This window comes from Nematostella vectensis, chromosome 12, assembly GCF_932526225.1.
Source record: "Nematostella vectensis chromosome 12, jaNemVect1.1, whole genome shotgun sequence".
Classification (NCBI taxonomy): domain Eukaryota; kingdom Metazoa; phylum Cnidaria; class Anthozoa; order Actiniaria; family Edwardsiidae; genus Nematostella; species Nematostella vectensis.
Genome location: NC_064045.1, coordinates 14,463,989 through 14,489,112, shown reverse-complemented (window position 1 = coordinate 14,489,112; position 25,124 = coordinate 14,463,989). Strand labels below are relative to the sequence as shown.

At 39.2% G+C, this 25,124-nt stretch overlaps 2 protein-coding genes across 8 annotated transcripts in view; both read right to left on the bottom strand.

The window, feature by feature from the left end:
• The window catches only part of LOC5520271 (polycystic kidney disease protein 1-like 2), a 39,932-nt gene extending 26,233 nt beyond the window's left edge, over positions 1–13,699 (bottom strand). Inside the window, exons 1-2 of one of the 6 annotated variants that reach the window (XM_048719647.1) lie at positions 7,972–8,154; positions 7,447–7,580 (exon numbers count right to left, since the gene is read on the bottom strand). In XM_048719647.1, the coding sequence (XP_048575604.1) occupies positions 7,447–7,580; positions 7,972–8,015 (178 nt within the window). In that variant the 5' untranslated portion in view covers positions 8,016–8,154. Of the gene's footprint in view, positions 1–340; positions 459–1,090; positions 1,213–7,446; positions 7,581–7,971; positions 8,155–13,544 lie in introns of those variants that run through there. The other 5 variants (XM_048719646.1, XM_048719649.1, XM_048719648.1 and 2 more) reach the window with 5 other exon arrangements.
• A 1,602-nt stretch (positions 13,700–15,301) lies between these two features.
• The window catches only part of LOC5520270 (signal peptide, CUB and EGF-like domain-containing protein 2), a 28,560-nt gene continuing 18,737 nt past the window's right edge, over positions 15,302–25,124 (bottom strand). Inside the window, exons 1-7 of one of the 2 annotated variants that reach the window (XM_032365124.2) lie at positions 23,719–23,948; positions 21,909–22,022; positions 20,826–20,948; positions 19,391–19,513; positions 18,199–18,321; positions 16,803–16,925; positions 15,302–15,846 (exon numbers count right to left, since the gene is read on the bottom strand). In XM_032365124.2, the coding sequence (XP_032221015.1) occupies positions 15,683–15,846; positions 16,803–16,925; positions 18,199–18,321; positions 19,391–19,513; positions 20,826–20,948; positions 21,909–22,022; positions 23,719–23,788 (840 nt within the window). In that variant the 5' untranslated portion in view covers positions 23,789–23,948 and the 3' untranslated portion in view covers positions 15,302–15,682. Of the gene's footprint in view, positions 15,847–16,802; positions 16,926–18,198; positions 18,322–19,390; positions 19,514–20,825; positions 20,949–21,908; positions 22,023–23,718; positions 23,949–25,124 lie in introns of those variants that run through there. The other variant, XM_032365126.2, reaches the window with a different exon arrangement.

Here is a 25,124-nt window from a genome sequence, read left to right as displayed (position 1 = left end):
CATTCATTTTCTGTAATGGGTATCATTTTAGAAAATTTTAGTTGGGACTATTTTTAGTTTTAGGTTTCATGAATTAGGTTTTTTGTGGTAAAATATTTTTATCCTATTTTTAGTTTTAGGTTTTATGAATTAGGTTTTTGTGGTATAATATTTGTATCGTAAGGACATTTTCAGTTTTTTTCTGAAATCAAGCTTATGCACAAGCTGCTGGCTAAGAGGCATGACCCAGGTCAGGATGTACATATAAGGCAAAACAATCTTATATACGCATACTCAGAAATTGTTGTTTTGTAGGCCATCTTGTCAATGGTAATTAAAAGTTTTTTGTTAACATTCATACCTTATTTTTCCAGGTACTCAAATTTGTGCACATTTATAAGTGAAATAAATATCTGCAGTGGAATTGCAGCCAGAACTTGCCAAAAAGTGCAGGTCTTAGTACGACAACAAAGACAATTATGCGGACTTTAAAGTTTTTTTTGCGAATATGATTGGTTGTCGTGTCGCTATATGGTTCTTTATTATTAAAACTACTGTTTGAAAAACCTAAAGCTAAATACATAGTATGTTTACACTACCCGCTCCGGTATTTGTTAAAAAAGAGCTCTGCAAATAAATTCAGATCAAATCTTAGCAGTTCAAGGGAAAGTCATCAGTACTTGTGCAAAATCTACTTTAGGGACTCGAATAAGGCGGACGGAAATGGAGAACAGGAACAGAGGTTATTTTGATAAAAATTCACATCTTTTTCTTGATCAAATAAGCTACTAAAAGTAATTTGACGTAGGTAATTTGATGGTCGCCGAGCTTTAGACGCGTCTTCGCTACCTAGGTTACATTCACATTTCATATATTTTCCCACAATTGAGATTTTCATAGCTCAAACATTTCCCGTTATTTGTCTACTCCCAAATAAAACAAAATGTACAATAAATAGTCCTTATTTGTTTTGTTCAGGATGAAATTGAATTTTGATTAAAATAATCAATCTTTTAGGTCGTCTGAAGACACATTTATAGATATCTCGAGTCTCTAGATTTTCAATTTCGACAGATATTTCAAAATTCCAATTTCAAGTCTTGTGACCTACCTTGAGAGACGCTTCGGACCTGTTCTGTAAATACGATATTGAACTGTTGGGGTGATCTAAGGGTAAGTTATGAATGCCTTACTGAGACGGCCCTCTAACAGGTACCGGTAGACAAAGGCAGTTAATGGCTGCACGATATGAACTTGCTAATTATAATCAGGTATAATAATTTGGCTCTAACAAGACAAGAACGAAAAAAAGACCTATGCTAAAAATGTCCATCACTTGTTTTTATGCGAAATTGAAAAGGAATGACAACGTTTGTAAAATGTATTACACCTAAAGGGTTCTATTAAAAAACGAGTAATACATTTTGTTATAGCTAAACGTGACATTTTAGAATTATCAAATTAGAATTGACGTCTAGCCGCATTTCATTGTGGTTCTGCTTTCACAAAGTTCTGGCACAACATGCTACAAGACCCCCTGCGGTCTGAGTTCGTCGAGATTCCTCGGAAAAAATGAAGTTTAGGCGCCCTAGCTCAAAATTTAACTGGTAATAGGTATGGGTGACCTCAGTATCCTGTGAAAGTTTAAAGCAATTTGGATAAATATTTTTCGAAATGGAAGCCGAAAAGTATTTTTTTGTCTCGCGCACCCGGTTTTGAGACAATTTCGTGGTTGTTAGAAAAAGATTAAAAACCGGTTCGCAACACGTGATAAAACAACTGCAGCTTATATACACCTAAAGAATAAATAATAAGGAACTTCTAGGCTAAAAGAAAAGCTGTTCTGTCAGAACGTTATTATTTTACGCGATTTTATTTTATTTTATATTTTTAGATGACTATAAAAAGCCTTGGAATAATCGTGTAATATCGCCGATGAGATGCGGATTTGGCAAAAATGTTTGCATTCACCGAAAAGAGCATCATTTCTGCTTTTGATATGTGAAATAAACTTTAGGGGCAAATAAACCGCCTTTTTACAAGCCGAAATATAACCCTCACTTGACCTTAATTATAAAAAAATGCCGACTACTGTATCGGGTTTTCCGCATTCAAACAACGCCTTCAAATCTTCAGAAAAACAAGAAAAAGCGCTCAAATCAAAAGGAATATACTGTCGGCAATACTAAGATATAATGGTAATAGTTTCATAACATTTATAGCATTAAATTGCGATTTTTAGGCTCAAGTGATACTATTTTGTTTGCTGCCGTGCATACGTAATTTAAAAGTGGGACAAACAAAGCGACAAGCATAAAATACCTCACCAAAACTGCAATAAGACTTTTCTAATAATTACTTATAAAGAAAAAAAAAGGCCAAAAGAAGAAAATAAGAGTTCTTCATGTTTTTTATTTAATTAACAAGCGATACTGGCAGAATTTTGTACATTTTTAAATTATAATTAAACAAAAAGCTTCGTCAAAATTCGCTAACTTTCAAAGCCTTTGTTCAACTACAAAATTGTTCAAATAAAAATACAAATTATGCAAGAACGCTAAGACATTTGCGATAGTGAGGCCTCTCACCGTAAGCTGTTCTCCTTTTTAGTAAAAGATAGTATTGAAGTTATTGTAAAAAAATTACTCTGGTGTTCACAACAGAACACAGGATTAACGACTCAGAAATCTAATTCATGTAACCATGAAAAAAATATAATCGGGACCCAAAAAATCGTGGATTTATTTTGCGCAACTACATCTTCGAATAACATCCACGAGCGTGGCTACAGAAGCTTTGCGTCGGGTTGCTCCGGGCACTTGAAGCTCCAGGTGAGATAGCGGGAAGGGTGGCCACTGAAAGAAACGTGAGTCTGGACCTGGAGTACAAGTGGCACAAGTCGATGCCGTTCGCTTCTATTGGGTGATTTAGTTGGCATTCATCTAGTATGGCAGCTCTCGTACGGAAGTAGGCGGCTTCCTCCGCGGCCTCTACTGCCTCCGCATCCTGTGTTATTTTCGGGAAAAATACACCTGTACTTTGCCCGGTAATAGGAACTCGCTGATCACATGAATTTTTAACACTAAGGGATAACAGAATCGAAAAAATAAACGTTTTAAAACCCCCTTAGGAATAGCAGTCGGTCGAATTTTACACCCTAAAAGATAGCAAAATCTGAAAAATCCTTCAAACCCCCTAAGAGATGGCAATTGGTAGAAATTTTATACCCTAAAAGATGTGACGATCACCCCCGTCTACTTTTCTAGAGAGTCCCAGCCGGGCAAGCTTGGCCTGGTCAGACATGCATTTCCGTTTATTGGCAAACCCGCATTTGCCGTATAGTGTGTGCCGGTCTAACCAAGCCAAGCGTGTATAGCTCTTCAAGCTTTTCCAATATGGCGGACGCTTCAAGAGCAGAAAGGGCCAGTGACGTCATAGCCATGTGGAGCGTGATAGGCCCGCCGAGAAGCAAAGGGACGAGGCTAGGGCTCTCAGTCCTCCTCCCCTCCCACTACCCTCGTTTTTCATTTTTGCTCAAATCCAAGATGGCGGCTATAATACACCGGGTAAACGCCCCCCCCCCCCTCACCTCCCCCTATTGAAGGCTTTTCAAATATTATAATAATTTAATAATAATAATAATAATAATAATAATAATAATAATTTATTGCATTTATATTGCGCAGTTATCAATATAAAAATTTTCAACTGCGCATTACATCGAGTAAATAAAACTAGTAACAAATGCCAAACTATAATAATATTACGATAAAACTGTGAATAATATAATTGCAATAGACCTATGATAAAAATAAAATGAATATATATATATTGATTATAAATTAAACGCTTCTTTAAATAAAAATGTCTTAAGTGCCTTTTTAAAACTACCTAGAGAACTAGTGCACCTTACTTCATCCGGAAGACTATTCCACAATCGGGGTGCGGCGACGGGAAATGCAAGATCACCATAAGAATTTATTGACTTAATGGTTCATCTCAGAGTCATGTTATTATTTGATTTGAGACTGTAAGTTCTGTTGGTAGAAACGTTAATAAAATCCTTAATATAACCGGGCTAATTGCCATGTATGGCCTTAAAGGTTATCAATAAAACTTTAAATCTAATTCGGCAACCAATGCAGGCTTATAAGTATCGGTGTTATGTGGCAAAACTTACTCTCTCGAAATATAACTCTAGCAGCAGCATTTTGCACGCGCTGCAATTTTTGCAAAAGGTAGCCAGGGCTACCATGCAGTAAACTATTACAGTAATCTAGACGGCTTGTGACGAGAGCATTATTATTCTTTTTCTAAATGGTAGCTATGGTTGAGCAAGCCACACCTTCCCCCCTCCTCAGTAAATCCCTATGATCTCCGGCCTGATACTTTGTAAAAGTAAAGAAGCGCTTATAGCGAGTAATTACCTGCTTGCAATATAAGCGTTTTGCACTGCACCTAACGCGCAATGATAGAATCCTGCATTGTCTTGCCTGCAGTATGCCGTTGTCAATTCCGGCATTCACTTTTCACTGTTGCAAGCCTATCCGCCTGGTAAAGTGAATAGTGAAAGCGATCACGCCAGAGATGTTAGAGCAAACTCTACTCGGCTTTTTCGCACGAGAAATACGAGAATCTACTTGACGTTTTAGTGGTTTACAAGCCAATCGATTGGCCAGGGCAAAATTTGGACGGCTGTTTGTCCCAGCCAGACAAAATTGTCCTCCTAGTGCGATTAGGCCCTAAGTTAACGCTTAAAGATGAAAACAGAAAAGTAACCTCAATTTCCCTGACAGAATGCAAGCCCGTACCCAGGGGGGGTGCAGGGGGTGCGAACGCACCCTCCGCAACGGCCGAAGGTCCACTTTCGGTTCTCAATAGACGTGCTATTTGTGGACAAAATAAAGAATAAGCTAGATCACTCTAGTATGTAGTCAAATCCGACAATAAACGTCCCGTGGAGATAATGCAAAGGCATAAAATATCCCTTTTTGTTTTTTCGGGGGTGGTCAGATTTTTATCAGAGAACTCACTCTCCCCCCGGGAAAATTAGGTCCACTTTTTCGGATTTCGCACCCCCCCCCCCCCCCCAAAAAAAAAAAAAAATCCTGGGTACGGGCCTGGAATGGAAATTGGTTGGTAATATTGAAAACAATAGTAAAAAAGCATCATTTTTTTTTTCTTACTTTCTTTTTATGACTCAATTTACCTGTGGAATGGAAATTGGTTGGTGATACCATAAACAATAGTAAAAAAAAAAGCATCAACTGTTATGTTTTCTTGATTTCTTTGTATGAACGCTTGTTAAATAAATTAACCCCTCGAATTTGCATAAAAACACGACAGCAGAAGATGGTACGCGTTTCTAGTACACACAAGTAGGGAACGAAAGAAAATGATATAATGCTTATAGAACGAGGGATGAATAGAAATAAATATAGGACGATTTAAGAATAACTTTCTTGGGAAAAAATTTGGAGATGCTCATGAAGCGGAAGAATAAAGAACCGGAAGTTTTAAGTGCCGATAATAATTATCATGCATGCGGATTGTACTTTAAAGTGTTATGAGGATATAATTTTGAAAAGCATATAAACATCAGAGAGACAAGAATATTTGATTAAATACCAGTATTTTCAAGAATTATATTGCATCCTTTCTTTTTCGGGAGTTTTAATTGTTATTTATAAGTTTTTGGTAGCGAGGCATTGCCAAGTTAATGTCGGCATTTGTTTATAATTAGGTTCAAGTGGGGGTTATATTTCGGCTTGAAAAAATGTCGGATTTTATTTGCCCCTAAATTTTATTTCACATATCAAAAGCAGCAATGATGCTCTTTTCGATGAATGCAAACATTTTTGCTAAATCCACATCTCATCGACGATATTACACGATTATTTCAAGGCTTTTCAAAGTCATCTAAAAACATAAAATAAAATAAAATCGCGTAAAATAATAAGGTACCGACGGAACAGCTTATCTTTCAACCTTGTAGTTCCTTTTTATCTATTCTTTAGCTTTATGTAAGCAGTTGTTTTATCACGCGTTGGGAACCGGTTTTTAATCTTTTTCTAACAACCACGAAATTGTCTCAAATCCGGGTGCGGGAGACGAAAAATTACTTTTCGGCATCTATCGCCAAAAATATTTATCCAAATTGCTTCAAACTTTCACAGGATACTGAGGTCACCGATACCTATCACCAGTTTAATTTTGAGCTAGGGCGCCCAAACTTCATTTTTCCGAGAAATCTCGACGAACTCAGACTGTTGGTCTTAATTTTGCACAGATAAATAACCTTTTCTTTTTTATAAATTTCCCATTGATAACATAAAGTTATCTTAGGAGCTGACGCAGTTTGCGTAACATGGAGCAAATGGGCATAGCTCCTGAATATTATTTAACTGTCATAGTTATTGACGTGTGTAGAATGCTCTATTGTCAAATATGCACAAGAGTGTCAAGGTAAAACACGTAAAAAAACGGGCTTTTTATGAAAAAAAAATATGGGAGTAAGATAAAGCTAAGTTGGGGAATAGAAGAGACAGTGGACAAGAAGAGTGGTGGAGACATAACGTAGCGAGCAGTGGACAAGAAGAGTGGTGGAGACATAACGTAGCGAGAAAGAAAAGGACACCTCGACAAGGAGGGAAAGAAGTAAAACGATGGAAAGGGGAGATGATCGGGAAAGGCTAGGGGAAAATAGAACATAGAGGAAGGAAATGTGGTAGAATAAACGGGAATCAAGGCGAGGTAATGAGGTGAAAGTAGCGAAGATGACTTCACTTGTCAATGTGTGGGTACGGGGACTGCTCCGCGAAGTTTACAATCATGTTAAAGCATGCATCATCACTGAAGATGGTACCACGGGGCAGCGCCCCACAGTTTAATTCCCCACAGTTTAATTCCAGACGTGCGGCGAGAGACGGGACCCCCCCCCCCCCCCCCCCTCCCCTCCTTGGAGGCAAAAAGGTCATTTCTTCTTAAGGAATCTTCAAATACCATGCTTTTTCTATATGATACCTATAACTGCGCAGCCACCCCCGCCTCCCCCCTCAGCCAATCTTGGGAACGCGCCTGGGACCGGCTTAACGCGCTTATACAAGAAGACAAGGGATTCACAAATCCCCAATATAGAGAGCCAGGTTTTTACATCCATTTACATCTAAAGACACGCTTGAAGTATCCTCTTGTGCTACTTTGGTATTATTGAAGAATAGATACAAAAAGTCCAAATAGTCGTGTTCGTGAGCCAGAAGAATTAATTCAATACACCAAAAACTGGAATTCGACTCTGCCTAATTTTCGTCAGGGTAGAAGTCTTCCCTGAAGAAGTCTTATTAAAGACAAAAATTTGGCAGAGTCGAATTTCAGTTTTAGGTGTATTGTTTGGTATTATTGAAGTGTAAACTTAGATAATCATGAAGGGAAATTGAGATACACAAATTTACAAACCGAAACACATACTGCGATTCGAGTTTTCCGCGAACTTTCGCCAAACAACTGCTAGACCTCTTTTCTTGCTACCGCGAATTAAACAACGCCTCACGATGGTATGGCGTGGTCGAGCATTCATTTGTTTTTGACAAATGAAACGATTCCTTTGAAAAAAAAAATAATGTCGATCGGAAAATATAAACTTGCCTAATACACTCACAATTCTCAACGTTAATAACTTCTAAAGTTTAACTTCTCTTCACTTATCACATATGATAACATTGTTTCTCGCACAGGAAAGACCGCATTTTTGGCAGTGCTTTGCTCGTTAGCGAGACTTCCTTCGAAAGTTTGAGAATAAATCTGCTATAAGTGATCCGCGGTAAGTAAGTTCATTGCCCTTTCTACTTAGATCTCCTGTGTAATAAAAGTATCGTCCCAAACGCGCTTGCAGTACTTCAAATCGTGTACGTGTATAAGAGCTAAATTATCTACGCCTATAACAACTTTGACCTTCACTGCGTGAAAGAGTGCAAAACATTTTCAATCTCCCACCTGTAATTGTTGTAAAGACGTGTGTTGGTTATCGCCAGGTACATATGGACACTCTATTCACTTTGATGAGGTAAAGGAAGCCCATTCCGCTAAACTACTTCAGATATTCATTCAGATAAACCATGTCTCTTGCAAGTTTATCAGCATAGATGCACCGATCATAATCTATGTATAATAAGGCCGGAGTCACACAATAGAACCATGGAACCGGAAAATGGATAATGCGGCGCATTGTTCCACGTGAATACTCATGGCAGCGGTACTATTATATGGTAGCCCGGCAACACGCAGCCACAAGCTCTAGAGAAAAAGCCGCGCAAGTTATCCTTGACTAAGAGCAAAGCGAGATTCCAGAAAAAAAATTCAAAAAAAGTCCAGCGGCGTAGCCAGAATTTTTAACAGAAGGGTGCCCAAAAGGCCCCTTCAAGGCATTTTCTCCTGTATTATTTTTGGCTCCTAGAATGGGGGGCCCAAACGCCTGACTCAGCTGCGACTGGAGTCTAGCTGTAACTGGCTGCTAAAATTTCCACCAGCAAATTTTATTACATCCCCGACAGTATCAAAATACACTCGCTTTTCCTCCCTGTCTGAATTGAAATTGTCAGTACCTTCCCCTTCCCGTCATATATCAAATGGTCGGTCCCTCACCCTCCCCGTCAGATATCAAATGGTCGGTCCCTTACCCTCCCCGTCAGATATCAAATAGTCGGTCCCTCACCCTCCCCGTCAGATATCAAATAGGCGGTCCCTTCCCTCCCCGTCTTTTGTTAAAAAAGAGCTCTGGAAATAAAGTCAGATCAAATCTTAGCAGTCCAAGGGAAAGTCATCAGTACTTGTTCAAAATCTACTTTAGGGACTCGAATGAGGGGGACGGAAACGGAGAACAGGAACAGAGGTTATTTAGATAAAAATTGACATCTTTTTCTTGATCAAATAAGCTACAAAAAGTAATTTGATGTAGGTAATTTGATGGCGCCGTGCTTTAGACGCGTCTTCGCTACCTAGGTTACATTCACATTTCATATATTTTCCCACAATTGAGATTTTTATAGCTCAAACATTTCCCGTTATTTGTCTACTCCCAAATAAAACAAAATGTACAATAAATATTCCTTATTTGTTTTGTTCAGAATGAAATTGAATTTTGATTAAAATAATCAATCTTTTAGGTCGTCTAAAGACACATTTATAGACATCTCGAGTCTCTAGACTTTCAATTTCGAAGATATTTAAAAATTCCAATTTCAAGTCTTGTGACCTACCTTGTGAGACGGTTCGGACCTGTTCTGATCTAAGGGTAGGTTAATATATAGATTTAGGCACTGCCTAAAAGCGGAGCCATCATTGAACACCTTTTGTGTTGACTGATCAAAGGTATTATTGGGGGATCTAGGATCCTGCTCTCTACTGAGATTTATTTATTGTACCAACCAAATGGATCCAGGCCTTATTCAATAATTTAAATTATGCAGTACATCAAAGTTAACAAACACAATTCCTGGTGTGGATATGACTGTCAAAGTTGTCAAGAGTCTAATGGTAAATTCTTATGTCCCATCATAGAAGTTCCATTATGAATATTTTTTTAATCAAAACAATACTCCCACAAGCTTTGCCCTTGTGCAGAAAATGTCATGGATGTAACAGCATTCCAAAGATTCAAAATAATATATTTAGACTGTTTAGATGCCATACTGTAATTTTTCTGATTAGTTGATTTAGTTGCGATTCTCTCCTTCATTGGACCGAATATTCAAAAAATGTCTGGAAATTAAAATCCAAAAATATATCTCCTTTCATGCATTACATATTGGCGCACCCCACTTTACCATATAGTGGCCTTGTTGTTGGTGGCCTACTCCCAAATGAAAAAACAGATTGAAAATGCTAACTTCAAATTCCAAACCAAACCCTTTCATTGATCTATGTTTGGGGTAGAGAGAAAGCAAATAATATCAATTGACAAAAAATAACCGACGGGAGAGGAGATATAAAGTGAATTGACTCAACTTGAAAGGTTTGGTGAAAAAATATAACAGTAATGAAAATAATTTGATTGAGCATTTCTTGACATTTCCCCTTTCCCATCTTCTTAACCCTTTCACCACCACAGGCCTCTAAAGAGGCCATGTCTTTGCTATCCAAGCTATGTGAACAGAATTCTATTATTGAAAAAGAACAAGGTTGTTGCTAGTGTTATAAAGTTTAAGTATCTTGCCCTAAAAAACCCTTCCCCTTAATAAAAGTTCCATTAATGTACATTTGTAAAGCTACATTCTGACAAGCTTTGTCCTTGCGAAGAACAATGGATGAAACAGAATTTCAAAGATGGAATATAGACACAATTTTAGATAAGATGCAATGCTGAAGATTTAATGCACCATTTTAAGTGGTGATTTTCCATCCCCATGGGAATTAATATCTACAAATATACATCCAGTAATGCATTATATTTTGGTGTTTTGAGAAGCCCTGGATCTAACTATTCCAATGAAATAAATCTAAACATCTAAAATAAATGTAATGGGCAAGAGACTTGGAAAGAAAATCCTAAAAAGAAAATATAAGTGAAAGTAATAAATGAAAATTTCTAATTTAAAAATCAAATCTGTTCATTAATTTATTTTTGGTGTAGAGGGGAAATAGCAAAGAGCATCAATTGCATAAAAATAGTCAACAGGGAGAAGAAAAAGGAAGAAATATGACTCTTCCTTAAATGTTTGAAAAGAAAATATAATAACAATAATGTGATAATTATATTCAGTACTTTACTAAAATATCCCCTATATGCACATACATGCAAAATAAAAGATACTAGTTCTCAAGAATCACCCTTCGATCATTTCGCCGTTGAGGCAGCGTGGTAGATAGGTTTGCATGAACCTATACCATTCGGCACATTTTGGCAGTGTGATGGTGTTGATGTTTCGTTGAAGCGCTTCCAGGGTTAAGAAACGGACTGTAGGGCGGCAACATTTTTGTTTCTGTATTTGGGCCCGGGTTAAAACGGCGAAATGATCGAATATTAATTTTTTAGCGCTAGTATCATTTATTTTGAATGTATGTGCATTATAAGGGCACAAAAAAACGAGAAGTAATTGAATAATTATTTTAGGATATTGTTTGTCATAAAGGGCTTATTCTTTGTACGGAGGCGCTAACGTTTATAAGAAGCATGCAAATGACTTTCACAAAATACTATTGTTTGCACTTGCTGTAATAAAAATGTTAATGAATATTTCTTTCGCTGTATTGATTGCGAGTTCTCGTATTATTGATATTTTATTTGTGCTATTGTTATGTACCAACGCGCAACTGAAAATGGATTTTTCATCCCTGGTTGTCGAATAGTGTAAATGAATGCTAAGAAAATGCAATTGTGTGCACTCAATTATGTAAAGTTCGTTAATGTATTTCCTTTTAGTTCGAATGATTTTACTTTCGCTTAAATGACAGTACATCGGCGTAAATGTTTGTAATTTTGGTTAAAATGAATGCATATTTCTCGTTAATGAAAAGCAAAATGTGTAATGAACTAGTCATTTGCGCCCCCTCCCTTATTGGCCCACAGAAGTCAGGGGTTAATGTGGGGTTTTAGACCACATTTTAACCAGAATATGTCAAGAGGGGTGGTGGTACTGACTGTTTTTGACTCTTAACTTGGAAACAGGCTTTTATTAAAGTTTAATCCCCCACCCTTCCCTGGGACCATGGGTGTGGGGGTATCAAATGACTAGTGAATAAGAACATCCTACTGTTCTCATCAAGACATGATTTTTAATTCTCATGTCTTCCAGTCTTTAGCATTCATCTTAGCCCTCAGGTAGTTCCTGGTTCATAAAAGAGTGAAAACAATTATTTATTATTTCTTTCAAAACAATCTTTTTATCAGGCCATTCATAATCTAACTAATTTTCCACAACTATTTGAAAAAAAATAAACTCATTGGATGCAAGATGCAGACATAACAACAATACATATTGAAAATAGTTTTTTTTTTATCCTCGGTAAGGAAAATTTCTCTTGTAAGTTGAAAAAGTTGCTGTATCTTCTAAGGATATGTATCTTCTTAGGACTAAGAGCACAGGTTATAAAGACAAGAACGGTCTTCTTTAGCAGTATTTGACAAATGCAACACGATATTGGTTAGCCTTTATGAAATATCTCAACACAATCAATCTGCCCTGAAGAAGTCTTATTAAAGACGAATTCCAGTTTTTGTTGTATTGTATTTTATTCAACACAATCAAGAATATAGATAAAACGAAGAATGTCAAAACAAAACCTGTTATGCTCAAATAATTTGATTACCAAGTTAAGTACTCGCATTCTCAAAGCATACAAAAAGGACAACAAAAAGCCTAATAACTGTCATATCCTCAATAGACAATACAAATCGTCGTCCGAAACTCACCTTAAATTGTTTTTTTTTGGTCGCTTTCTTGTGGTTGTGTTCGCTTTTTAATGTGATCTGTTACTTGCTTAAATTTACTAGCTAAAACCAGATAAATCTTGGCGTGAATGAATGTTAGTAGATCTCCTCTAGTTGACTTTATCCTTAAGTCACAAAATTTGAGGAATCTTCAAATACCATGCTTCTTTCCATATGATACCTATGACAGCTCACCCCCCCCCCCCCCCCCCCCCCTCGGCCAATCCTGGGAACGCGCCAAGGACCGGCTTAACGTGCTTATACCAGAAGACAAGGGATTCACAAATCTCCAATATAGAGAGCCAGGTTTTCACATCCATTTAGAAATGGACTAAAGACACGCTTGAAGTATCCTCTTGTGCTACTTTGGTATTATTGAAGAAAAGATACAAAAAGCCCAAATAGTCGTGTTCGTGAACCAGAAAAAAAAATACAATACACCAAAAACTGGAATTCGACTCAAATAAGACTTCAGGGCAGAAGTTTGCCCTGAAGAAGTCTTATTAAAGACGAAAACTCGGCAGAGTCGAATTCCAGTTTAAGGTGTATTGTTTGGTATTATTGAAGATACACAAATTTACAAACCGAAACACATACTGCGATTCGAGTTTTCCGCGAACTTTCGCCAAACAACTGCTAGACCTCTTTTCTTGCTACCGCGAATTAAACAACGCCTCACGATGGTATGGCGTGGTCGAGCATTCATTCATTTTCGGCAAATGAAACGATTCCTTTGAAAAAAAAAAAAAAAGGTCGATCGGAAAATATAAACTTGCCTAATACACTCACAATTCTCAATTTCAATAACTTTCAAAGTTTAACTGCTCTTCACTTATCACATATGATAACACTGTACGCGTTTTCTCTCACAGGAAAGACCGCATTTTTGGCAGTGTTTTGCTCGTTAGCGAGACTTCCCTCGAAAGTTTGAGAATAAATCTGCTATAAGTGATCCGCGGTAAGTGAGTTCATTATATTTCTACTTAGATCTCCCCCTGTAATAAAAGTATCGTCCCAAACGCGCTTACAGTACCTCAAATCGTGTTCGGTACTTTTTTTGGCTAAATTATCTACGCCTATTACGAGTTTGACCTTCGAGACTCACTGCGTGAAAAAGAGCAAAATATTTTTATTCTCCCACCTGTAATCGTTGTACAAGACGTGTGTTGGTTATCGCCAGGTACATATGAACACTCTATTCACTTTGTTGAGGTAAAGGAAGCCCATTCCGCTGAACTACTTCAGATATTCACTCAGATTAACCATGTCTCATGCAAGTTCATCAGCATAGATGCAATGATCATAATCTATGTATAATAAGGCCGGAGTCACACAATAGAACCATGGAACCGGAAAATGGATAATGCGGCGAATTGTTCCACGTGAATACTCATGGCAGGGGTACTATTATATGGTAGCCCGGCAACACGTAGCCACAAGCTCTAGAGAAAAAGCCGCGCAAGTTATCCTTGACTAAGAGCAAAGCGAGATTCCAGAAAAAAAATTCGATCAAGTCCATCGGCGTAGCCAGAATTTTTAACAAAAGGGTGCCCAAAAGGCCCCTTCAAGGCATTTTCTCCTGTATTATTTTTGGCTTCTAGAAAGGGGGGCCCAAACGCCTGACTCAGCTGCGACTGGAGTCTAGCTATAACTGGCTGCTAAAATTTCCACCAGCAAATTTTATTACATCCCCCACAGTATGAAATGGTCACTCTCTTTTTCTCCCTTTCCCTCCCCGTCAGATATCAGATGGTCGGTCCCTTACCCTCCGTCAGGTTCATTAAATAAATAATACCTAGCGTTTATTAGGCTAAGTTCAAACGTCGTATTATCTATGAGCCTTATTCAATGCAGATGTCTGCGGCCTGCGGCGTCGAGCTTCAAGTAATCATCCCTCGGTTGCGGGAACATTTAATCACTAAATTCACTTCGTGCCATGCTATAATTATAAGATATTATATGTCCGTCCCATCAACCCGCTACGTTGATTATCTCGTTCTAAATAAATTAACCTAAATCGACCTATGCGAGTCAGGCAAATTGCGACTCTGGGATCAACCGATGGTACAGGCTACGTGAAATTCTTCGCTTTCGTCTTCAAGCGCAAAGCAGTGCCGAAGCAGACCTCGAAATATTTGAGGGCAAAATATAGAAACATTAAGAAAATATTTGGGGGTCCTACTGGTCATGATAATTTTTGAAAATATGGGGGGAGGAACGTGCCCTCAGTGCCCCACACCCAGCTACGTCCCTGTAAAGATACTGAATGGAAGAATATCCAAGACTTTGATAAGACGATTAAGGTAACGTGCTTTGTAGGGGTTGGACATTTTCAGTTTGTTACTCGTTTGTGTCTAATGCAGCTAAATAACATGACCACGGCGATGACAAGGAGATTTTGACAAAAAATCCTTTCATACTTAAGCATAATTTTAAGATAGGCTGAAGTCATTATTTCTACTTTACGAACGAATCATATAGTTGGTTAAACAAAGTATGTCCAAGTCGGCTGGTTTGGAGAAAAGCCGCTGTAATGGAACTGAGTGCGCATGTTCACATCAGGCCCTTTTTTTTTCTGCCGAAGCTGTCCCCAAATTGCCGTCGTCTTAAGTTTTTTTTTCTTTTTACAGTAAGTTCCTGCTTACGACAACAGTTTGAAGGTCGATGAGAATAGACTTCATGTCAAATAGGAGGTGATGCAAGCATTCAAGGGTGTTGGGACATATCTCGTTACTAAGCGATTCGGTTGTTAGGCGGGCGCGCGATCATCCGAGAACTTCACACTTTTACGGAAAACAATTTACGCGCGCGCGATATTTTTAGCTCCGAACCCTGACTAGAATTATGATAAAAATTAATTTGCTATACTAGAAATATGAAGTAAACACATGGAAAACGTTTTCCACTGAACAAAATTTAATTCGCTGATTGCAGCTTAAAACCCTTATAGATGGCATTGTCTACGAGAAATTAAAGAAAACCAGTAAGACAAGAAACTCGTAGAGTGCTTACCGTAAATGATCTAATAAACGCCCTCTATGTAATGAACGCCTCCCCCCAAGCTTACAAGTTTATATTGAACGCCCCTCTCTAACAAACGCCCCCCTCTATTTAACGCCCCTACGAATTTCAGTAAATATAAATCAAATTTAATTAATTTGGCTTCTACTGGTAAGACTTGCTTAATATCAAGAAACGCTTGCTAACGCTGGAGTTTATTATATTGTTATAGTTTGTAAAGAAACGCCTCATATCTATTGAACTCCTCGGGTCTCCTATCTATTGACCGCTCCTGGCGTTTACTATAGCATTTACGGTACGGATGCAGGTCTTGCCATCGCCTTCGAATCCCCTGAGACAGCGACAGACGTATAAACCAGGGACATTGGTGCACAGCGCGTTGGCATCACAGTCATCCGTCTCATTGGTGCACTCATCGATGTCTAGAATGATACACGAGCGCATTAGTCTTTACGTTGTCGAACAAGCCATGAGGGGGGGGGAGGGTACTAGACTAGAGGTAAAAAAAGGTAGGCATCGTTAGCAACGAGGGCGAATAACTGAAAGCTCATAGATACGATAGCTAACTCTGTCGCCGTTTATTAATGCACACGCATTATTCTTTTGGAATCTAAGGTAAGAATTACTTGATTACACGCTCAAAAGTGCCCCACTCTTTACAGCCATGTTGATCAGAATACCTGGAGGCCCTCCCCTAAACCCTGTATCACAAATTAAGGCCTTCCCCCAAATCAATGTTAAAAAAATAGCAACCCTCCCCCAAAACATACAGCCCTTCCCCCATTAAATAATAAGAGCTGAATGTATTTTCTCAGCTAGCCTTGTTCCCTGCACCCTTTGCTACAACAACTTCCTCTAGAGGTTATTCTCCCTTGAATGATAAGCGGTTAAAATGGCCAATATGCGTAAGGCTGTGAAATGATGACCCTAATGGGGTCGGCTAAAAGGATGTCACTTCCAGACGGATTCAATTAAAGCACAAGAAAAAAACGAGATCCACAGAAATTCGATGGCGAACAATTTTCGAAATTACCACAAAATTTAGTCGGAAAAATCGGAGCACGATATATGTAAAAAAAAGTTAGAGCGAGTGCGCTCTGTACATGAAAATCGAGATCAAGAAATAGAGAAAACGAGGTTAGCTAAGTAGATACGCTGAAAACACAAGACAAATGACGACTTGACCAACCAGCCAACGTGCATGAGCAATAATACTCTTGCGCGAGAGACTGCTGACCACTTTTATCCGTTTATCCAGGGTCCACAAATAACATTCACATTGTGTCTAAAGCGTGTGTAATCAAAAGACTGAAGTAAGTGGACGTGTCCTCGGCACTTGGTAAAAGGTCGTAGTCCAGGGAAGGGTATGGCAAAGTACCTTGACATGTTTTGCCATCACCGGTGTAGCCTTCCATGCAATTGCATCTGAACGAGCCGAGTGTGTTCAGACATGAAGCCTCCAAGGCACACATCTCCGTGCCACCAGCGCATTCATCCACGTCTAGAAAACAACACACGTGACTATTAGAGGGCTTAACTATACTGTAAGGGTCGGAACATTTGATATCTGACGGGGTGTGTGACTAATTTTTTTTGTTGCTCGATTTTTTGTCCCGGACAGTGTTTCTGCTGTTTTTTTTTTCCGAAGGATATGGCGAATTTTCTGCCAGTCTTTTCTTGCTCGGGAGTTTTAACGAGTAAAGCGGTTACAGGCCATGAAATCGTGGTATTTGGTAAAGATGTAGCTTCAGGTTAAAAAGTCACAGTAAACTTTTGTGGCCTAGTTGTCTCTGGTGACCATGTGGCCTCCGTGGTAGAAATGGTGGGCTTAGGTGCCACAGTGGTCTGCTTGTTTTTTTGTTTTTTTTTATTTTTTAGGGGGGGTGGGGGAATGTAATACACTCCCCTTCTCCCCCCGTCAAATATCAATGGTCTGTCCCTAAATACGGGGGAAGCTCCATTTGGGGCCATTCTCAATATAACGCGCACTTTCCAACATACCGTCGTACGACACAAAGTTCCAGAAACACCAAAGGTCAAGCATTAAGCTCCAAATTGATTGTTAAATATTATTATATTTATTGTATAAGGGTGTCCTCATAGTCTCATAGAGCCATGTTCTACCTTCTACCATTAACAGATCAGTCTTATCTGTTGAAATTTGATGGAAATTATTGCTCTCCAGCGCAGATCGTCGCTAAAAGCTTTCATGTTTCTTTCATGTTTGAGCGGCTCACTGGATAATGCCAGGAGAAGAGTTTATCAATATACGTCATTTAGTGTGTTTTAGAAACTCGATTTGGAGAGCGTTTTTTATATGAGAATGCTTAGGACATCCACGAAGTACTAGCCTCGTCGAATGACTATGTCGAATGACAGAACATTGGAAACCCAGGATTTCACATACCTTTTAAAATAGGTTATAAGTTCCCGCATACGACAACAGTTCGGAGGTCGACGATAATAGACTTCACGTCATTTAGGAGGTGATGAAAGCATTTAATAGAAACGATGTACTTCCCTGGATTTTACATGACTTTTCAAAGATAAAAATATTTTTAAAAATTTTTAAAAGTTCGATGATAATTCATTCTGAATAATCGTAGCTTTTTGTCTGAAAAAGACTCTTGAATAATTATTTTACATCTAATGACTTTCTCATGATGCCGCATACTTTTATGCTACCCTGCTTAAAACTGATAGATGGCATTGTCCACGAGAAATCAAAGAACATCCAGTAAGATCCAAGAAACTTGTTACCCACTCAAGCTTACCGATGCAGGTCTTGCCATCGCCTTCGAATCCCTTGAGACAGCGACAGACGTATAAACCAGGAACATTGGTGCACAGCGCGTTGGCATCACAGTCATCCGTCTTATTGGTACACTCATCGATGTCTAGAATGATACACGAGCGCATTAGTCTTTACGTTGTCGAACAAGCCATGAAGAGGGGGGGGGACTAGACTAGAGGTAAAAAAGGTAGGCATCGTTAGGAACGAGAGCGAATAACTAAAAGCTCAAAGATACGGTAGCTAACTGTCAACTGTCGAACAAGCCATTAGGGGGGGGGGGGGGGGGCTACTAGACTAGAGGTAAATGTAGACATAGTAGAACGAGGGCGAATAACTGAAAGCTCATAGATACGATAGCTAACTCTGTCGACGTTTATTAATGCACACGCATTATTCTTTTGGAATCTAAGGTAAGAATTACTTGATTACACGCTCAAAAGTGTCCCACTCTTTACAGCCATGTTGATCAGAATACCTGGAGGCCCTCCCCTAAACCCTGTATCACAAATTAAGGCCTTCCCCCAAATCAATGTTAAAAAAATAGCAACCCTCCCCCAAAACATACAGCCCTTCCCCCATTAAATAATAAGAGCTGAATGTATTTTCTCAGCTAACCTTGTTTCCTGCACCCTATGTTACAACAACTTCCTCTAGAGGTTATTCTCCCTTGAATGATAAGCGGTTAAAATGGCCAATGTGCGTAAGGCTGTGAAATGATGGCCCTAATGGGGTCGGCTAAAAGGATGTCACTTCCAGACGGGTTCAATTAAAGCACAAGAAAAAAACGAGATCCACAGAAATTCGATGGCGAACAATTTTCGAAATTACCACAAAATTTAGTCGGAAAAATCGGAGCACAATATATGTAAAAAAAGTTAGAGCGAGTGCGCTCTGTACATGAAAATCGAGATCAAGAAAGAGAGAAAACGAGGTTAGCTAAGTAGATACGCCGAAAACACAAGACAAATGACGACTTGACCAACCAGCCAACGTGCATGAGCAATAATACTCTTGCGCAAGAGACTGCTGACCACTTTTATCCGTTTATCCAGGGTCCACAAATAACATTCACATTGTGTCTAAAGCGTGTGTAATCAAAAGGCTGAAGTAAGTGGACGTGTCCTCGGCACTTGGCAAAAGGTGGTAGTCCAGGGAAGGGTATGGCAAAGTACCTTGGCTTGTTTTGCCATCACCGGTGTAGCCTTCCATGCAATTGCATCTGAACGAGCCGAGTGTGTTCAGACATGAAGCCTCCAAGGCACACATCGCCGTGCCACCAGCGCATTCATCCACGTCTAGAAAACAACACACGTGACTATTAGAGGGCTTAACTATACTGTAAGGGTCGGAACATTTGATATCTGACGGGGTGTGTGACTTATTTTTTTTGTTGCTCGATTTTTTGTCCCGGACAGTGTTTCTGCTATTTTTATTTTTCCGAAGGATATGGCGAATTTTCTGCCAGTCTTTTCTTGCTCGGGAGTTTTAACGAGTAAAGCGGTTACAGGCCATGAAATCGTGGTATTTGGTAAAGATGTAGCTTCAGGTGAAAAATGCACAGTAAACTTTTGTGGCCTAGTTGTCTCTGGTGACCATGTGGCCTCCGTGGTAGAAATGGTGGGCTTAGGTGCCACAGTGGTCTGCTTGCTTTTTTTTTTTTTTTTTTTTTGGGGGGGGGGGGGGGGGTGGGGGAATGTAATACACTCCCCTTCTCCCCCCGTCAAATATCAATGATCTGTCCCTAAATACGGCGGAAGCTCCATTAGGGGCCATTCTAAATATAACGCGCACTTTCCAACGTACCGTCGTACGACACAAAGTTCCAGAAACACCAAAGGTCAAGCATTAAGCTCCAAATTGATTGTTAAATATTATTATTTTTATTGTATTAGGGTGTCCTCATAGTCTCATAGAGCCATGTTCTACCTTCTACCTTTAACAGATCAGTCTTGTAAATATTGATGGAAATTATTACTCTCCGGCGCAGATCGTCGCTAAAAGCTTTCATGTTTCTTTCATGTTTGAGCGGCTCACTGGATAAGAGTTTAGCAATATACGTCATTTAGTGTGTTTTAGAAACTCGATTTGGAGAGCGTTTTTTATATGAGAATGCTTAGGACATCCACGAAGTACTAGCCTCGTCGAATGACTATGTCGAATGACAGAACATTGGAAACCCGGGATTTCAGATACCTTTGAAAATAGGTTATAAGTTCCCGCATACGACAACAGTTCGGAGGTCCACGATAATAGACTTCACGTCATTTAAGAGGTGATGAAAGGATTTAATAGAAACGATGTATTTCCCTGGATTTTACATGACTTTTCAAAGATAAAAATATTTTTAAAGATTTTCAAAAGTTCGATGATAATTCATTCTGAATAATCGTAGCTTTTTGTCTGAAAAAGACTCTTGAATAATTATTTTACATCTAATGACTTTCTCATGATGCCGCATACTTTTATCGCAATCCCTGGGATTTCCATAACTAGAATTATGATAAAATTAATTTGCTACCCAGCTTAAAACTGATAGATGGCATTGTCCACGAGAAATCAAAGAACGTCCAGTAAGATCCAAGAAACTTGTTACCCACTCAAGCTTACCGATGCAAGTCTTGCCATCGCCTTCGAATCCCTTGAGACAGCGACAGACGTATAAACCAGGAACATTGGTGCACAGCGCATTGGCATCACAGTCATCCGTCTTATTGGTGCACTCATCGATGTCTAGAATGATACACGAGCGCATTAGTCTTTACGTTGTCGAACAAGCCATGAGGGGGGGGGGGGAGGGTACTAGACTAGAGGTAAATGTAGATATCGTTAGGAACGAGGGCGAATAACTAAAAGCTCAAAGATACGGTAGCTAACTCTCGACTGTCGAACAAGCCATGAGGGAGGGGGGGGGTACTAGACTAGAGGTAAATGTAGATATCGTTAGGAACGAGGGCGAATAACTAAAAGTTCAAAGATACGGTAGCTAACTCTAGACTGTCGAACAAGCCATGAGGGAGGGGGGGGGGGGGGTACTAGACTAGAGGTAAATGTAGATATCGTTAGGAACGAGGGCGAATAACTAAAAGCTCATAGATACGATAGCTGACTCTATCGACGTTTATTAATACACACGCAAGTTATTATTTTGGGATCTAAGGTAGGAACTACCCTATTACACGCTCATTAGTTTCCCACTCTTTGCAGCCATGTTCTACTCTTGTAACCACTCACACCACTCTCGTCTAGCCTTGTCCCACACACCCCTCCCCACCCTCCAATTCCTCGGCATATCAATCAATGGCTGTCGTTTTTTTCTAAATGGTCTAAAAGAGCCTGGGGCGAGCACGCGAGAGACCTGTGATATTCTAAAACCTTAGGGACTAGGCTCCATTTCCAAGATGCCTGCCAGCAAAATCGTAGTAAACACGAATTCCTGCAAGTTTACGTGGAAATTCACGTTTTACAAAGCTCTAGAGCGATAAAAAAAGCGAAAAAATGATTGATTGAAATATGGTATGTAATACCATTTCCTAATAAGGAAATGACTGTGCGAGCTAGATCCCCGCACCCTTCTCTATAACTAAAGTTAAGGTCGATCTACATAACGTGCAAGCCACACGATACTTAAAACCGAAGTAAGGATCTCATTATATCTGGATGCACGCCCAAGCCATAGCTATATACACTCACCTTCACAAGTAAAGCCATCTCCTTGGAAACCGGGCATGCAGACACACTCATTGCGGCCGCTGATGGCGACACACTGCGCGTTAGGACTACATCCGGGTACACACACACCTCGAGCTATAACGACAAAAGCAAAACTCAGAATAGTATATTGTAAATGGGGACATTTCTGCTCACAGTTATTTCCGCAGATCGCCACTTTACACATAATCTTTTAACCGTACTGATTTACCTATACACACAACTCCATCACCAACAAAGCGTAGTTTACATGTGCACTTGTACGAGCCGAGTGTGTTGGCCATCATATTGGTACACTAGGCTTTATCACATGGGGATGGATGGCGACCACACTCGTTTTTGAAAAGAAAATCAACTATTACTTGATCGTACAGCCTCAGGAAGTGAATTCCATTAAAAAGACCCATCATAAGCTATGATGTTTTTTAAGGAAATTTGTGCGCGGCCGTGGAACATAAAAATTATTGTGAGTGTTCACTGAAGTATTTTGGTGCTAGGCTTTTGTCAATTTTATAAAATAACGATGTCTTCTGCAAAAACCATCTAAGAGTTTGCCTCTTCAGACGATTTAATAAGGTGTTTTACCGAACGTCATACCCATATCAAGAAAATTGAGCCAAAAATTGTCATTTTTGCCAAACGCGGTCATTTCCATATAAGGAAACTAAAATATTCCTTATTTGGAAAATCTGCATGATTCTTGTAATTTTTAAGGTGAGCGTATCTCAGTGGCTTCGTAAACTGTATGACTTGTAACCAGAAGAGAAAAACAGTTACTGCGACCATCTTCAGTTAGTTGAGAAGGTCCCTGAAAAGAAACTAAGTTTCCTCGGTACCAGACCCCCAAAACGGCAACGTTTTCTTCATATGCAGGTCTTAAGTGGCTTTCTTTTTCTGCTTTATGATATGATTATTCCAGGTGAGATTTTCATCAATCAGGACGCGTTGAGACTTCACTGTCTTAACTCTTCTGAATCTTTCATTTCTAGGTCGTGATCCAATCATGATGTACTCGCTCTAAATTTGTTGGCCTTAAGCCACGAATTTAAGAGTTCAAGGTCTTACCTTGGCCTCTATTCAGTTGAAATCATCTCCAGACGTAGATATACTAGTGTCATCAGCGTACGTGTTCGGAATTGAACTACTTCAACATCCTGGAAGAACATTGACATAAAGCAGAAAGAGAAGTGGCCCTAAAACGGACCCGGAGGGATACCACATTTCACTTCCAAGTCATCCGACATGACGCCACAGACGACATGATGACGACACAGCTTCGACATTAATATTTTATGATCAAAAGCATCAAACCCTTTTTTCAGGTCAATGAAAACAGCGCAGTTGATATGCTCTTTATCCATGTTATTAAGGCACAATAATTTAGATTTTAGGAGGGCCGTCATTGTTGAATGCTGTGGTCGAAAGCCAGACTGGTGCTTAGAAAGGAGACAGTCATCAATCAGCCCTGTCATCAGCTTTATAAATTGGTGAAATCTTGGCCAACTTCCAATCGGAGGGAAATATTCTTTATCACTCCAGATTTTCTTTTAAACATGACATTATTACTTTAATCATTACTTTGAACGAAAAAAGTTGCAGAATTACTCGAGAATATCGAAGTACTGACTGCATATGTCTGAATTTCAGCCCATTGAAATTAGAGAATGCATATATCTATGGATAAACAGACAGCCGATTTTAATAGAGATACTCGCGCCGGGCAGGAGTTCTCAAGATAATATGAAACTCTAGAGCCGGCACAAAATTATGGTTAAGACTTTGATGTACTTGCCGTTTCCAAAAGGAAGCGAAATACTTGCTAGTACAACACAACAGAGCAAAGAACTCAAACGAGCTCTCATGGTCTTGAGATAAGGGAGCTTTTCCGACCTCTACAGCAGCCTTGTGAGGGAATAAGAGCGAGTCAGTCAGCCTGTCTGATTCTCACTGTTGTCCGGATTCTATTATATAAGAATTTTGAAACCGGATGCAAGCGGACTTGACTCCTCCCCGTTTGGATACGGAGAGTGGCGTGATAGCGGGTGATCGTCACCTCTTTTATATAAAATTTTGACCAACTGCCATCCCTTAGGGGGTGTTGAAGGATTTTTCCAATTTTGCCATCCCTTAGGGTATAAAATTCGACCAACTGCTATTCCCAGGGGGATATTTAAATTTTTTCCGATTCTGTTATCACTTAGGGTATAAGATTCGACCAATTGCTATTCCTAAGGGGAAGTTTAAAGTTGTTTTTTTTTTTTGCTATTCTGCCATCTATTAGGGTTAAAAATTCCTTCGACCACACCCAATCTGCCAACTCTTAGGGGTAAGAATTTCTGTTAATTTCTGTTGACCACGCCTAAAGTATGCCTTCCTTAGGGTTAAAATCGATTTTGCCAGCGATCACCCCCGTCTGTTTTTATCGGAGTCCTTCCCCCCCCCCCCCCCCCATGGACTTACGCATGTCGCATGTGAAGCACATTTCGTCATGTGCTGTGATGAGAATATGCATTGTACAGATAAGATAATAGCATGCCATGAAGCTACCGATAGAAAACTGGTATGCTTCCCCCGTGGTTTAGGACCAACTTTTATTGACACCATCCTAATGTCCCTCTACATCAGTGCTTCAGAGAAATTTAGAACCAAGATGCTTGTCTTCTAGTTTCCACCAGGGAAACAAATAGAAGGCAGCTTACTGATTAGCACAGGAATAGACCCTGTGCAAATAGAACAGAGTACCTGATCTCGTGATACGTAAACAACGGTAGACTAGATCCATGTGCGATGATTTTGATATCTGTACCCATGCGTATTTACGACGTCAGTTGCATTTTTATTTTTCAGTCACTTCTTTTATTTATGAGCGTTTACTTGTTTATTGTGATATCCACCGTGAGATTATTTACAGTCGCTTTACTAAGTAAACCACTTATATATGAACGTTATCTTGCTAGCGTGTTGCAAAGAGTTGAAATAACTCAAAGAAATCTGTAACTATTTAAATACTTTTAAATGTTTGAATATTTTATTTCAGATTGTTTGTGCAGTTTAATAGGGTGTTCTCTAGAGAGCGAAAAAAGCAATAATAGTTAAAAAAAAAAGAATTGAAAAAAAAAAGGTTTGGCCTGGGATCGAACCCGGCCAGAAGCAATACGGAAACCATACATACGGATTACCCAATCGTTATGGCAATTT